At 51.1% G+C, this 13,707-nt stretch overlaps 6 protein-coding genes across 6 annotated transcripts; 2 read left to right on the top strand and 4 right to left on the bottom strand.

The window, feature by feature from the left end:
* Positions 1-1,309: 1,309 nt before the first annotated feature.
* On the bottom strand, positions 1,310-3,390 carry ASPVEDRAFT_45594 (putative amino acid transporter). The gene is made up of 5 exons (XM_040813331.1): positions 2,927-3,390; positions 2,859-2,872; positions 2,739-2,811; positions 2,001-2,691; positions 1,310-1,953 (listed from the first exon to the last, which is right to left on the bottom strand). Exons 1-5 carry the CDS (start codon positions 3,085-3,087, stop codon positions 1,519-1,521), a joined length of 1,374 nt encoding a protein of 457 aa, XP_040671938.1. The 5' UTR covers positions 3,088-3,390; the 3' UTR covers positions 1,310-1,518.
* A 966-nt stretch (positions 3,391-4,356) lies between these two features.
* On the top strand, positions 4,357-6,224 carry ASPVEDRAFT_314564 (flavin monoamine oxidase family protein). Its single transcript, XM_040810476.1, has 3 exons — positions 4,357-5,084; positions 5,143-5,925; positions 5,974-6,224. Exons 1-3 carry the CDS (start codon positions 4,656-4,658, stop codon positions 6,211-6,213), a joined length of 1,452 nt encoding a protein of 483 aa, XP_040671937.1. The 5' UTR covers positions 4,357-4,655; the 3' UTR covers positions 6,214-6,224.
* Positions 6,225-6,561: 337 nt separating this feature from the next.
* ASPVEDRAFT_314539 (CoA-acylating methylmalonate-semialdehyde dehydrogenase) lies at positions 6,562-8,309 on the top strand. The gene is made up of 2 exons (XM_040810475.1): positions 6,562-7,733; positions 7,779-8,309. Exons 1-2 carry the CDS (start codon positions 6,588-6,590, stop codon positions 8,184-8,186), a joined length of 1,554 nt encoding a protein of 517 aa, XP_040671936.1. The 5' UTR covers positions 6,562-6,587; the 3' UTR covers positions 8,187-8,309.
* A 27-nt stretch (positions 8,310-8,336) lies between these two features.
* Positions 8,337-10,260, bottom strand: ASPVEDRAFT_45589 (MDR family MFS transporter). The gene is made up of 4 exons (XM_040813330.1): positions 9,906-10,260; positions 9,697-9,856; positions 9,523-9,652; positions 8,337-9,477 (listed from the first exon to the last, which is right to left on the bottom strand). Exons 1-4 carry the CDS (start codon positions 10,197-10,199, stop codon positions 8,433-8,435), a joined length of 1,629 nt encoding a protein of 542 aa, XP_040671935.1. The 5' UTR covers positions 10,200-10,260; the 3' UTR covers positions 8,337-8,432.
* Positions 10,261-10,584: 324 nt separating this feature from the next.
* Positions 10,585-12,347, bottom strand: ASPVEDRAFT_154251 (uncharacterized protein; the record flags this gene model as incomplete). The annotated part of the gene is made up of 8 exons (XM_040808399.1): positions 12,130-12,347; positions 11,932-12,057; positions 11,805-11,879; positions 11,577-11,762; positions 11,271-11,523; positions 11,033-11,224; positions 10,779-10,979; positions 10,585-10,733 (listed from the first exon to the last, which is right to left on the bottom strand). Exons 1-8 carry the CDS (start codon positions 12,232-12,234, stop codon positions 10,585-10,587), a joined length of 1,287 nt encoding a protein of 428 aa, XP_040671934.1. The 5' UTR covers positions 12,235-12,347.
* Positions 12,348-12,778: 431 nt separating this feature from the next.
* ASPVEDRAFT_87484 (DUF3632 domain-containing protein) lies at positions 12,779-13,687 on the bottom strand (the record flags this gene model as incomplete). Its single annotated transcript, XM_040818074.1, has 2 exons — positions 12,779-13,230; positions 13,306-13,687. 2 exons carry the CDS (start codon positions 13,685-13,687, stop codon positions 12,779-12,781), a joined length of 834 nt encoding a protein of 277 aa, XP_040671933.1.
* Between the last annotated feature and the right edge of the window lie 20 nt (positions 13,688-13,707).

Here is a 13,707-nt window from a genome sequence, read left to right as displayed (position 1 = left end):
GGGCCCATCGCTTAGCTTTAAGTGTTTAGCAGCTGTTTAGCAGCTTGGCGTTATACAGTCTGGGGCTGAAAGCTGTACGGTTCTAGGGCTGGCACATGCAATTATATTATCCACACTACTTCCAACCCGTCAGACAGCAGGAGAAATCTTGAGTTAAAACGAAAGGATGGGTGAGAAAGACAGTTCAACACTGGGCAGTACTGAAGTGGCACTAAAGCAAGATAAAAGGCTGCCTTCTCCAATTTGGAGAACTTCATATAAAGCAATGACATTGAATCTCACCAACAGTCCGTTATATGCCACCGCTCATAATATACTCCCTCCTATGCTGCTCAATAAGCAAACACCCCTCCCCACCGAAATTCTCCTCCTAATAGCCCGCCTCCTCGACCCCTGGGACCTAATAAACCTCGCAATCGCCATCCCAGGCCTCGACCGCCAATACAAGCCAAAATACTGGATCTCAATAAAGGACGAACACGGAAACACCGCGTTACACATCTGCGCCGCAAACCAGTTAGACAATTTCATCACTTCCCTCCTCGAACGCAAATTCGACCTGAGTTTGACGAATCAGCTCGGCTATACTGCCCTCCACAGTGCTTGTCAGTATGGCCATGAGAGCTCTGCCAGGCTTTTACTAGACGCGCCTAGCAGTTGTGGGCTGGATCCTAATGCACCAGCTATTGGGGGCACGGCGGCGCTGCATTTAGCAATCAAGGCTGGAACCCTATCGACTATCCAGCTATTACTTGATAGAGGGGCCGATATGCACGCGCGTAGTTCGGGGGGGTATACCGTTTTACACTGGGCTGTGTATTCAGGGCATGATCACGTTGTTGAGCTGCTGCTGTCAGCTAGTGCTGAAGATATCCTCTCGGTGCCAGATGATTTGGGGAGGACTGCTTTGCATTTGGCAGCCTGGCTGGGAGGTGGAGAGGTGGTGGAGCGGTTGCTAAAAGCTGGGGCGGATCCTGGAACCCGGGACCGTGATGGGTATACTCCTGCGGACCTTGCTGGTCAGTCTATACAAAGGTTAAGAAAGTTGGAGAGTCGTGGTATTATTCGGTGCCTCTCCATTATATACGCATTTGTACACAGAAGTATAAGGCGGGGTTGATTGGAAGGTTTAGAGCATCGTAACGGTTTTTAATATTAATACGAAATGAACCGGACATGACATGGTTACGGATCTGACGGCAAAACAGTGGAGCCAGTTTTCTTTCCAATTCCTTCTACAATCAGCGATTACTACGGATTACGGATGTAGAAATCATCTAGATGCCGAATATTGGAAAATACGAATGTAATAATCACATCGCTTAGTTATGCAACATGCGACTTCTATGTAAATGTGCGAGTCTATATACAATGACCAAGCTCGCCCAGCCATTTCAAGCTATCTACGTAAAAGAAAATCCTAAATCCCAGCATATATAACAATAGAACCTTGCAGAACAAAACAACCATTCTAGCCGTAGCAACAAGCCCCTTCCAGAAGCGAGTATCCGGTACCCTTTAAGTGGCATTGTTGGCACAAGTCCAGGTAGCACTAGACGAACTCTCGTTGATCGACTTGCCCGAGACATACAGACCCAAACCACAAATAGCACAGGCAATGCCCAGGATAATCAGGTTAATGATGAGCAGGGAAATCTTCTTCCAGTTGGCAAACCACTGGCCCTTGTTCATGACGATCCAGAAGATGGCGGGGAGGCCGTAGCTGAACCAGCTGCCGAACAGGGCGCTGATCAGACTGAGTAGGTCGTTGAATACAGGGATCGACTCGGCGATGATCCAGGCGATTGTCCAGGTTGTTAGACCGATCGCGACCCAGGTGCCCAGGGCGAGGAAGCTGTTTTGGTGCATGTGGTGCGAGCGCTCGCCGCGGAAGATGCGGACGTAGATGTACTTGCAGGCAACGTGGCCGAAGACGACACCGGCAACAACGACCTATGGATTGTTAGATGAGTAGATGAAGAAAAGCATGAACGACTTACAGTTGGAATGGCGAGGCCGTAGGCGACTTTCTTCATGAGCGGACCAGCCGATGACAGAGCTGGAGAGGCCACGTCCGGGCCGGCATAGCAGTAGATGACCATGGCCGTGACGATGTACATAATAGTATCGACAACCTGGAGCATGGCCAGGGCCTTGGGAAATTCCCGTACGTCCTCCATCTCAGACATGATACCGAAGAAGGACACGTGGGCGATGTAGGCGAAGACAATGTTGGTAACAGCCAAAAAGGCATCCGCAAAGGAGGGAGAGGTGGTGATCTCGTTTGGAACATCATCTGGGGCCTCGACTCCAATGGAGATCATGGTGACCAGAGTAGCAACGAGGATACTGATAGCAGAGGCAATGGACATGTAGAACACCTTGCCGGATTTGCGCGGAAGCGCACAGATGCAGCAAAGGACCAGGCCGACTACTCCGAAGACGATAGTGCAGGTTCCGTGGTTGGTGATGGTGTTGAAAAGCACGGAGAAGGTGAGGATGTGACTGGCCATCAAGAAGATGATGAACAGGATCTGGCCAAAGTAGAACAGCTCACGGCCGAACGGACCCATAAGAAGCTCGCCGGCATCACCCATGCTGTGCACCTGGGGGAAGCGCAGCTTGAACTGGCCCATGATATAGCCCGTGTACCATGAGATACCGGAAAGACCGAGGAGAATCAGGAAAGCTCTGTCGAGGTCAGCCATAGTCCCAGTTTCGACATATTGAGGACTTACGGGACAATTCCAAGGACTGCAACGGCGGATGGAAGAGACAGAATACCAAGTGAGATGTTTTCGGCGACCATAACTGCGGACTGTTAGATAACCTTCACCATGAAGACAATGGGTTCATACGCGTTCCGGCTTGCCTGCGAGATGGTTAGACGGTTCATTCAACTCGATAATGATCAGTCCGGACTTACCACCACTTCATCACTCGATACTTGACCTCTCCGGTCTCTTCATTCCCAAACGGGTCATCTTCAGCACCAGAATCTTTCTGGAACTGCTTCTCGGTGTCTGTGGTGTCATTGTAGACCTCGATGTCGTTCGGAACAGGCTGGGGTCGTTCGGGGACGCTCATGATGGGTAGCTGTCGAGAGAGTTGAATCTGACAGGCCTCGAGGTTGGGATAGACAAGAGAAAAAGGTTGCTCAGAGTCGCGCGACGTGGAGGTCGACCGGAGACGATGCCCTGTCGACCCATAATTTTTTTCTGCTTGGCGCGTGGCGATGGAGAAAAATGGAGAAAATTACCTAAATTCATCACTACGTTGTGATAGCGCCAGATAAGCTACTCACACCGGCTCTCCCAGTCCAGTAAAAGGCGTTTTCTTATCTCTGCTGCCCCAGTGTGCCTGGCTTCGTGCAGAATTCTTGCAAAAACCCGCATCAAAACGTGCCCCCCCAGCGTCAAACAGCCTCTATACACCAAGCTTTTGCAGGCAAATAGCGCCTGCTTACATAACATCGGGCGCTTGGAAATTGGCGCAGAACCCCACAATCTGCGCCCAAAAAAGGCTTAGCGGCCAGTTCGGGTTGCGAACAGCCAACCCCAGGCCGCCGTTCCCGGGCCGGCGCAGGCTCTACCGGCCCGGCTGAGACCCCCCGGGGCCCCTCATCACCGGGCCCGGTAGAGTTCTGCCTGGTGCTTACCACTCTTCAGTCCCGAGCATTCCGGGGCTTTCTGGGGTATCTCTATCCATAATCTCGTCTACCTATCGTCGAAGAGCTGAATGATACACCTGAACACTATGACTTCATCTCAGGCTATCTACATCCACAGCTAGGGTATATTGCGCGTCATCTTCGCTGGCCTTCATAACTCAACTGGGTCTGCTTATCACTATTGCTATATGCAGTATGACATATCTCAGCATCGTGACCCGACAAGCCGATTCCAGCCGCTGCAATACTCGTGGAGGAAGCCGCATTGGAAGATGTAATTTCCCGAGAGCATAGACCACACCCGAAGTTCAACCGCAGGATCAGCTTAGGATAGGCTGTTTTCGCCGTCATACTGGAGAATGCACCTGTGATTTCACCAGCAGACATTTTCCAAGAGTAAGATCGTGGCAGCGTCAGCTCTCCACTAATAGCCACCTCATACTTGTTCCCCTAACTGGTAAATCATAATATTCATGTCGTTGTGATTTGTCAATAAGGTGAATGCCGGCCGGGGTGATTTTACCAAGCCTGTGGTTGAAGGAACTGGGCCAATAATAATACCACGTAGATATTGAGTTATGAAAACGGATATATATATATATACTCCAGCAGTCTGTCAAAGACAATCAGCAGCCGAGGCTAGTGAGACATCATACGGAGGCTATTTACAAAGCAGAAAGCTCTAATACTTTAAAGCGGGGACGAAAGATCAAGCAAAGAGAACAAAATATGTTCGGAAGAGACGAGGAGCAATAGCGCAGGAATAGGAACAATAAGCCTACACTAGCATAGTGAATAAACGATGACATTCTTCATAGATGACTAAGATGGATTTGGAGACACGGATAGCGCTAAACCTGAAGAGGAATGTTATATGAGAGCCATCACGCGGAGTCCTCCTTCCAGAGTATATATCCCCACTTCCTGACAAGCGATATGGGTTATATTTGGGATTCTTCAAGGTCCATTCTATTCTTATACCGACATGGCAACCCAGGACGGCTTCTACCTCGAGAACGACAGTGGCATTCTCCATCGTGGTCTCAAATGTGCTGGTGTTATCACACCTCCGCAAAATGTCACCGATCAACAATCCACGTTCGACGTGATAGTAGTGGGCGCTGGGTACACAGGCCTGACAGCCGGTAGAGACCTGTGTATATCCGGGTTCAAGGTGCTCCTCCTCGAAGCGCGAGACAGAATCGGGGGGCGGACTTATACCGTGGATGTTGGCGGCCACTTGTATGAGATGGGGGGCACCTGGGTGCATTGGAACCAACCCCATGTATACCGCGAGATGTCTCGATATCGCCAGGCGTCGCTATCCACTAGCCATATTGAAAGCGGCGCGGGTCTCAATTACCATTCTACGGTTCTCGAGGGCAAGGCTGGCAAAATGGACCCTGAAACGGCGGTATTGTTGACCCAAGACCCACAGTTTGTCGACTTTTACCTGGCTAATACAAGTCTAGCACAAATTGGCTGAAAAAGCGTTTAGAATGCTTTGCGATGTCGATGGAAAGCTGGGTCGGCGAGTTATCCCATATCCACACGATCCACACTATTCCCCAGAGGCCAAACAATGGGAGACCATGTCCGTTGCGCAGCGGCTCGAGCAGATCAGAGCAGACCTGACAGGCGAAGAGGTCTCCTTGCTGAAATCGAGCCTGTCTTCGATCTGCGGAGCCGATATGGATAACGCCGGCTTCTTCGATGTTCTCCGGTGGTGGGCTCTAGGCGGATACTCAATGGACGGAGTATACGAGACCGGAGACCAATTCAAGATTGCAGCCGGACAGTCCAGCTTCGCCAGGTGTTTCTTTGACGAGGCACTGAGGACGAGGAATCTCACCTACGCGTTCAAAACCACCATCACATCGATTCAAGACCTGAAGAACCGCGTCGTCGTCAATGGCAAATGGACTGCCGGAAGAGTCATCTGCACTGTCCCGCTAAACGTGCTGCACAAAGTCAACTTCGAGCCAGCTCTCAGCCCAAACAAGACGGCAGTCGCCAATATCAACCAGGGTGCAAAGTTCCACCTTGAAGTGTCTGGTCCTGCGCTCCGATCGTGGTCCGGTGCAGCCTGGCCCGTTAAAAGACAATGCCATGGAGCTGGAGATGGCTTGACTCCGGATGGCAATACGCATCTTGTGTTCTTTGGATCTAACCAGGATTTCAGCTCTCCTGAGCTAGATGGTCGTGATTTCGTTGCTGATTGTAAAGATCTCCATGAAATGGATGTCAAGAAGACGGTGAGTCCAACGTAGAATTGCTGTACAGTAACTGACGCTATTAATTAGATATGGCACAATTGGAGCAAGGATCCGTTTGCAGAGGGGGCATGGTGTATGTTCGCCCCTGACTCTAGCTTTAAACACCTTGAGGCACTCCAGCAGCGAGCTGGCAACGTTCTTTTCGCAAATTCAGACTGGGCAGTCGGCTGGCGAGGCTTTATTGATGGCGCAATTGAGCGAGGCGCACTGGCTGCTTATGATGTCTCTTTTGATCTTCGTGCGTCGAATATCGAATCTAAAATCTGATCGGCTGTCACTGCATGTCTACTAGAAAGCCATGACAGTATTATATAGCCAGAGCCAAATAGTAACAGACAATGAGCTCATGATTCCATCCAGATGCCAGCTTGACTCGCGACAACTGCGTAGTGAATGGTACTTAGGGTAACCAAGCTGATCGTAGTCCAGCCCAGATATACCTAGATGGCGAGCTACAAGATCCCCCACGACGCCGATACAGCACAGCAGATGATGAAAAGGCAACCTCTGTGAATTTCAGTATAGAATACTGATTGGCTGTTTATGCAGTGTCTTCAGTCACGCGACCTGCTGCATTTCATTCAACCCCGCAGTCTTCATTCAGTCTCTCCCCCTACATCCCCCTTCTTCTTGATCTCACGATGAGTTCCCAGACGAGATTCTGTACATTCAACTACAAGGGCACGCACGAGACGCCCGAAGTAATCCGCGATGTTGAAAACTTCATCGGCAATGAAATCCTGCCGTCCAAAACATCCAAATGGATTGAAGTCCACGACCCAGCCACAAACACCATCGTCTGTCGAGTCCCAGAATCAAACCCAGAAGAGCTCAGGGCCGCAGTTCTCTCATCCCAGGATGCATTCCCAGAATGGAGCAGCACAAGCATCATGAAACGCCAGCAGCTCATGTTCAAGCTGACCAACTTAGTCCGCGAGAACATGGACACCCTGGCAATCTCAATCGTAACCGAACAGGGGAAAACAATGGCAGATGCACGCGGCGATGTCCTTCGTGGCCTGCAAGTCTGCGAAACCGCCTGCGGTATCACCACCCAACTCCCTGGCGAAGTCCTAGAGGTGGCAAAGGACATGGAGACCCGATCCTACCGTCTCCCGCTAGGCGTCACCGCAGCCATCTGTCCCTTTAATTTCCCCGCAATGATCCCGCTCTGGAGTCTCCCTATCGCTGTTGTGACAGGGAACTGCATGATCCTAAAGCCGACAGAGCGTGCCCCGGGCGCCGCAATGCTCCTCGCGGAACTGTGTAAAGAGGCCGGATTTCCTCCTGGCGTGGTGAACGTCATTCACGGCTCAAAGCCCGCTGTCGAGTTTATCCTCGACGCCCCTGAGATCCACGCAATCTCGTTCGTAGGCTCGAATCGCGCCGGCGAGTATATTTACAACCGTGGCACGGCGAATGGGAAACGCGTGCAGGCGAATCTGGGCGCTAAGAACCATGCTGCTATCTTACCGGATAGTAATAAAGAGCATGCCCTGAACGCGATTGCTGGCGCTGCTTTTGGTGCGGCGGGGCAAAGATGTATGGCTCTTAGTGTGCTAATGACTGTTGGTTCTGCTCGCGACTGGATCCCGGATCTTGTGGAGAAAGCAAAGCAGTATAAAGCGGGCAGTGGATTTGATAGCAATTCAGATCTCGGGCCCTTGATTACTCCCCAGAGTCGGGACCGCTGTATTGAGCTGATCACCAGTGCTGAACAAGAGGGTGCCACGGTGTTGGTGGATGGACGGGACTTCAAGGCACATAGTTTCCCCAGGGGGAACTGGGTAAGACAACTATTCATAAACCAAACTATAACTAATATTCTGTAGGTCGGTCCCACCGTAATTACAGGCGTACGCCCAGATATGAAGTGCTACAAAGAAGAAATCTTCGGACCTGTGCTGCTTTGCATGGAAACCGATACTCTGAACACAGCAATAGACGTCATAAATGCGAATGACTGGGGCAATGGAGCAGTGATCTTCACGCAATCCGGTTCTGCTGCATCACACTTTACAAAGACGATCGAGGCTGGCCAGGTTGGCATCAACGTGCCTATTCCTGTTCCGCTTCCTATGTTCTCTTTTACCGGGAACAAGCGTAGTGTGGGTGGGACCGGGCTGCTTAATTTCTACGGTAAAGATGGTCTGCGGTTTTACACGCAGTGGAAGACGGTTACGTCGCTGTGGAGGTCTGAAGATGCTACAGAGCTGCAGAAGCCGACTTACATGGTGTAGACATGGAGTACATTTAACTGTAACACACCAGAGGCGCAGGACTGACGGCAGCAATATATACTTGCTACATATTCGATGGTTGTCTTTTGTTATCGAATATGGATAGTTAGACCGCAGAGCCTGGAGGGACATACTGGTTAAAGCAGACTAGGAAGAGGAGATTATATTAATTATCTATCTATCATACTATCAGAATAAACCATCCAGACAGCATCTACTCTAACCCTCTTAGAAATAAAACAAACCCTACAAAGCAGGCACTGCCTCCGCATTCCCACCCCCGTTCTTCACACTCTTCCACTCAAAGCAACAACTCGCCACAAACGCCACACAAAACAACGCCAGACTCAGTCTATAAGTATCTACCAACCCATCCAAAAACGCCAAAATAACATTCCGGAGTTGATCCAACTGCCCCAAATCCTCCAGCACATGCCTCATCTCCGTCGCACCGGCCTCAACAATCCTCGCCGGGTCCACAGACGGCGCATACATCCTCACCCCATCAATAAGACCATTCTGGAACAGCGACTGCGCAACCGCAATGAATAGCGCCCCGCCCAGTGTCTGGAAGAACATCACCGCCGCTGTACCCTGCGGGATATCCTGCGGGCTGAGGATGGTCTGCACGGCTGTAAGCGGGATCTGGAACCCTGCGCCGACACCTGCGCCCAGCAGGATCTGGTATCCGATCCATTTGCCGTTGGGGATGTCGATTGAGTAGAGTGTTATCAGGCCTCCGCCGATAGAGGCGAGGGCGGTGCTGCCGATGAGGAAGGCGGTGTAGTAGCCGAAGACTGTCACCAGGATACCGGAGAGGACGGAGGAGACGACGGTTGCGAGCATGAGGGGGAGGAGCTGGATGCCCGATGTCATGGCTGAGGAGCCGCGGACGCTCTGGAAGAAGATGGGGAGGTAGTAGACGAGGACGAAGAAGGAGCCGCCGAAGAGGAGGGCGTAGGAAGTGGAGGCGATGACGGAGCGCTGCTTCATGATGCGTGGTGGGAGGGTTGCGCGGTCGCCGAGTTTGATCTGGGAGAAGACGGTGAGGATGGCGAGGAGGCCGAAGCCGATGAAGAGGCCGATTATGCGCGAGTTGCTCCAGGGGTATTTGTTTCCTCCCCATTGGAGAGCGAGGAGGAGGCAGATGATGCAGGGAATGAGGAGGGTGGCGCCGATGAAGTCGAGCTGCTTGATGCGGTCGAGGAGGGGAGTTCCTTTGAATTCTTTCTGCTCGGGCAATTGGAGGATGAAGATGATTATTGCCATGGATACGCCGCCGATGGGAAGACTAGAGATGTGAGTGGGAGATATGTAATGCTGTAGGGCTACGTACTTGATATAGAAGCACCATCTCCACGACACTGAGTCTGTGAATGCGCCACCTAGTAGAGGCCCAGCAATGGAAGCAATGCCCCACACCATGCCGAACATGCCAAAGACAAGCGGACGTTTGGCCAGTGGGACTACAAAGTTAGATTAATCAGAGAGAACACTGAGAAGAACATACCACACAGCGCAACGATGACCAGTGCCCCAGAGAAGATACCTGCAACCCCAATGCCAGCGATGGCACGCCCGACAATGAGTACAGTGCTTGAGGGTGCAACAGCACAAATCAGGGAGCCCAATTCAAAAACGAAGACAGCGAAAAGGAACGCCCATTTGGCCTAAGAAGTGTCAGCAAGGGACGCCATAGTGCACCAGCAGGGGCCGAACACTAAAAATCTTGTAAAGGCGGCCATAGGACGGTTGTAGGGCCGTCGACGTCAGGAAATATGCGCTTCCATACCACGCGATATCCTCGATACTCTTGAACTGGTTTGTGATCTCCGGAATGGCAACCGAGATGATGGTTTGGTCGAGAGCGACGAGGAAGACGGACAGATAAAGCCCTAGAATGATAACAACCACTTTGGCGAATGCTGGATACTCCGGCTCAGCAGCAGCAGCAGCAGCAGCACCCTCCTCCTTGGGATTCTTCTCACTATCGACGTTGCTCGTAGTCGACATTGTGGAATCAATGGCTGCTTAGGTGAAGGGCAGCCTGGATGGGGGCAGTTCTAGCTTTTTATACGAGGTGGATCCCCAATTTGGGCAATTTACTCGTATGAATCACATCTTCAGCTCATCTTCAGCTGACATCGGCGACCGGCCTTAACGGGGCCGACTGAAAAAGCTGGTTAAAATTATCGGAACACGATCCCTCAGGGTGCGCCGTCCTCGCCGCGATTCGGCGATGGATTCGCGCCTTGCCCTACGCTGCCTAGTTCGTCATCTTCAGGGCCCTACGAATCAAGCACGCTGTGGAGATAGGAGATATTACGGAGAATACAACTCTAAAACCTTAACCCCATTAATCAGCTAGTTATGGAGTGATGGAAATGTATTATTAATGCTACCCTGCGATGGCTTCACCCTTGTCCGAATCGGGAAAGTCGCTCGTCCCAGCTCCGACTGCCGACTGCGCCTCCTGCAGAACCGCCGTGGAATGTGCCACTTCGTTATGTGAGCTAATCGTCCCCATAATCTTCGCCATTTCCGCCGCTGTACTGTCAGCTTGCACTTTGTTGTTGGCGCCGCTGTACTTACCGGTTTCTGTGTCGGTGGACTGCTCGTCCTCGTTCCGCGCATTCAGCGCCGTGTAATACAACGTCAACTCAACCCGTGGCCGTCTTGAAGTTTCATACAGCCCCAATCTGTGCGGAATCTCCTTTACTGTTGTTCCCATCGGCAAGAGGATCGCAAGCGAGACGGCATCCTCAATCGCCATCGCGCCTCCTTGGCCCAGATCTACAATTAATCATTGTCAGTCCCCACCAAGCTAAGAACAGAGAGAAACGCACACGGTTGGAATGGATGCGCTGCATCTCCAATTAAAGCTACTCTTTCGTCGACATAGTGCGGCAGCGCCTCCATATCATACAGCTGCCACATCTTGAGATCATCGCCAGCGCGCCCAACCAGCTCGCGCACTGCAGGACAGAAGTCTGCGAATCCATTGACAAGAATCTTCTTATTTCCCGTTGCCTCCCAGCCTTTTTATGATCAGTGTCTTGCTTACTCACAGGGTGTTATACGCACCTTCTCCCAGGTTTCCGACTTGAGCTGTCGGCATAAACGCGACGAGGTTCAACACCTCGTTGTTCGAGCAGGGATACATTACAAGTCGCGCTGTTCCCGGTGCAGCCCATTCCATGAGAGCTCCTCGTCGTACTATATCAGCCGTTATGGACAGCTCTCGCAATTCGTCTGCTGGTAGCAGCCAGCGGAAACAGGACTTGTCTGCAGGTGTTGGGTCGGGGGCATTTGGTGCGATTTTCTTGCGAATCACCGACTGGTCTTGTCAATAACATATCACACACTGGAATTACGGATAAGTGATCATACATGAAGTCCATCTGCGCCGATCAGCAGGTCGCCTGCGAAGACGCGGCCGTCGTCCAGCGTTACTGATGGACGGCTGGTGGAGGTATCTATGCCCACGATCTCGCACCCCGTGTGGATCTCTGCACCCTTTAGTGCTTGATGCTTCAAGGCGCCGTGCAAGTCACATCTATGTACTAGACAGTACTCCTAGTTCTGTTAGCAGTGTATGACTACGGGGAGCGAACCTACAGCCTGCCACATCTTCCGAACAGCATCAAAGTCTGTATGGAACTTCACCGTTCCACGGTGATCATGCCGGTTAACCTGACATCATCAGCCAAGCTCTAGCTGACAATATCTAGTCCAGAAGGCGTACCTCTTCTAGCAGAGTCCCCCCAAAGTCACGCAGATCAATGTCCAACCACTCCAGAAGCGCCGTACAGTTCGGGGGCGCATTAATGGCTGCCCCAGTTTCCCTGTTGAATTTGGACTTTTCAAGTACCTATTTATACGGGAATCAAGATTAACACTCGACCTTTATTGATACACTATGAACAAGAAGGAGAAAACCTACCACAACCCGATGACCCTGTCTCCCAAGAGCCCCCGCCGCGGTCAACCCAGATATACCAGCGCCGATGACAACAATATCTAACGGACGAGCGTCTGCCATGGTCATTATATTGACCAACAGAACTTTGATACCGGGTTTTGTCGCGAAAATCTGTATAGGTGCATGGAGGGCCCTCGGTGATATACATGTATACAATCCGTTGACGGAATGTCCCGGACGGCATTTTAGGAGCACCCATATCATTGCTACTTATTAAATGGCCGTTCGGTTACTTTTGGGTAACTCCAGCTGTATTATGGACAGGTATATAAGCCCTTCGTTGTTTGTCTTCGTTATAATGGGGTTCTCTCTAGGTGCGCATAAGCCTTGTGTCTGGTGAAGTATGTTCTAAAGCTCTTAGTAGAATTAAAAAGGCAAGATGACTGATTTTTGATACGGTCCCCCCCTTCAACTAATTACAACAGCAATATACGCTACGAGTTTGTTGCTTGAGCTTAGGCAGACTTCATCCTCTCTGACGCTCGAAGCCGATGAGGGGCAGCGTCCTATGTTTCGAGTATATAGCTGAATTAGCAAACATAATAACTTAATAAACATAAATCACGCAGTAAAACAAAGAAGCATATCCACCATGACCTTTCACAGCCTATTACCACTGAATATCACGCGCAAGAGCTTTCATATAGTCCGCCGCCTTGCGCGCCAACAACCTCGCCTCCTCAGTAATACGCTCATCCTCACCCCTCTCAACCAAGGTCCGCTGCCAAAAGTTCCACCGCTGGATCCCAAAAATCGGGCCATCATAGAGCTCGTGCGGTTGGAAAATCTGCTGCTCATATGCATCAACGGGAGGCGGGTTAAGGACGAGATTCTGATAAGCGTAGTATCCAGCACCGGCTAGGATCCACACAGAGCAGATGATGGTAAATACTCTGGCCACATCGGAATCTCGGGCTTTATTTGGTGGGCTCTCTAAAGCAGCCCTGAAAGTCCATATCATCAAGGTCAGGGGCCGCGAGATGATCCCAGCACCGGCGAGACGGGCGGAGAATGCGCAGGTATTTATCACCCGGGATGCCTCGAGGCTGTTATCCCATGCGACTGTGAAGGCAAACCGTAGTTAGTTAGCAGTCAATTTATGTTTAAACGCAGCAGTAACTAAGGGAGGGAGGGTACAAAAGCATCGATCATGCAACTCTCTGTCAAGTTCTTCCATGGCTCTGTAACCAGCGAACTGATCTTTGTCACCGCTGATTTTGTTGAACCGATCGGCCTCCGCAAGCTCTTTCATAAGGTCAACGAGCTTTATCTGCATTTTGTGGTTATACGGAATTTGCTCTGCGATGTCTATTATAGCACTGCCTAGGTCAATCTCTGCAGCCCCGATTTGGGTCTTGTAATCGGGCATCATCTGGTACAGCTGGGAGGCCGCTTCCCGTAGCGACAGTTCTTCAGTCTCCAGGTACTGCTTAAGCACTTGGAATGCCTTCACGGTCCCGTATTGGTCGATGACCTCAAGGTCGGGGTTGTCGAGTTGTAAATTCAAGGGTGTAGACATAGTCACTAGTGGAAACAAAG

This window comes from Aspergillus versicolor (assembly GCF_001890125.1).
Source record: "Aspergillus versicolor CBS 583.65 unplaced genomic scaffold ASPVEscaffold_10, whole genome shotgun sequence".
NCBI classification, from domain to species: Eukaryota; Fungi; Ascomycota; class Eurotiomycetes; order Eurotiales; family Aspergillaceae; genus Aspergillus; species Aspergillus versicolor.
This window is presented reverse-complemented; position numbering and strand designations above follow the sequence as displayed.

What these genes read in the sequence shown, in the direction of transcription:
- ASPVEDRAFT_45594 (XM_040813331.1), bottom strand. Translation starts at nt 3,087, where the DNA reads ATGAGCGTCCCCGAACGACCCCAGCCTGTTCCGAACGACATCGAGGTC. An exon ending in GCAGTCCTTGGAATTGTCCC is followed by an intron (nt 2,692 to 2,738) that starts GTAAGTCCTCAA and finishes TGACCTCGACAG; the next exon opens with AGCTTTCCTGATTCTCCTCG. An exon ending in ACGGCCTCGCCATTCCAACT is followed by an intron (nt 1,954 to 2,000) that starts GTAAGTCGTTCA and finishes AACAATCCATAG; the next exon opens with GTCGTTGTTGCCGGTGTCGT.
- ASPVEDRAFT_314564 (XM_040810476.1), top strand. Translation starts at nt 4,656, where the DNA reads ATGGCAACCCAGGACGGCTTCTACCTCGAGAACGACAGTGGCATTCTC. An exon ending in AAATGGACCCTGAAACGGCG is followed by an intron (nt 5,085 to 5,142) that starts GTATTGTTGACC and finishes ATACAAGTCTAG; the next exon opens with CACAAATTGGCTGAAAAAGC. An exon ending in AAATGGATGTCAAGAAGACG is followed by an intron (nt 5,926 to 5,973) that starts GTGAGTCCAACG and finishes GCTATTAATTAG; the next exon opens with ATATGGCACAATTGGAGCAA.
- ASPVEDRAFT_45589 (XM_040813330.1), bottom strand. Translation starts at nt 10,199, where the DNA reads ATGTCGACTACGAGCAACGTCGATAGTGAGAAGAATCCCAAGGAGGAG. An exon ending in GGTCATCGTTGCGCTGTGTG is followed by an intron (nt 9,653 to 9,696) that starts GTATGTTCTTCT and finishes CTAACTTTGTAG; the next exon opens with TCCCACTGGCCAAACGTCCG. An exon ending in AGATGGTGCTTCTATATCAA is followed by an intron (nt 9,478 to 9,522) that starts GTACGTAGCCCT and finishes TCACATCTCTAG; the next exon opens with TCTTCCCATCGGCGGCGTAT.
- ASPVEDRAFT_314539 (XM_040810475.1), top strand. Translation starts at nt 6,588, where the DNA reads ATGAGTTCCCAGACGAGATTCTGTACATTCAACTACAAGGGCACGCAC. An exon ending in GTTTCCCCAGGGGGAACTGG is followed by an intron (nt 7,734 to 7,778) that starts GTAAGACAACTA and finishes AATATTCTGTAG; the next exon opens with GTCGGTCCCACCGTAATTAC.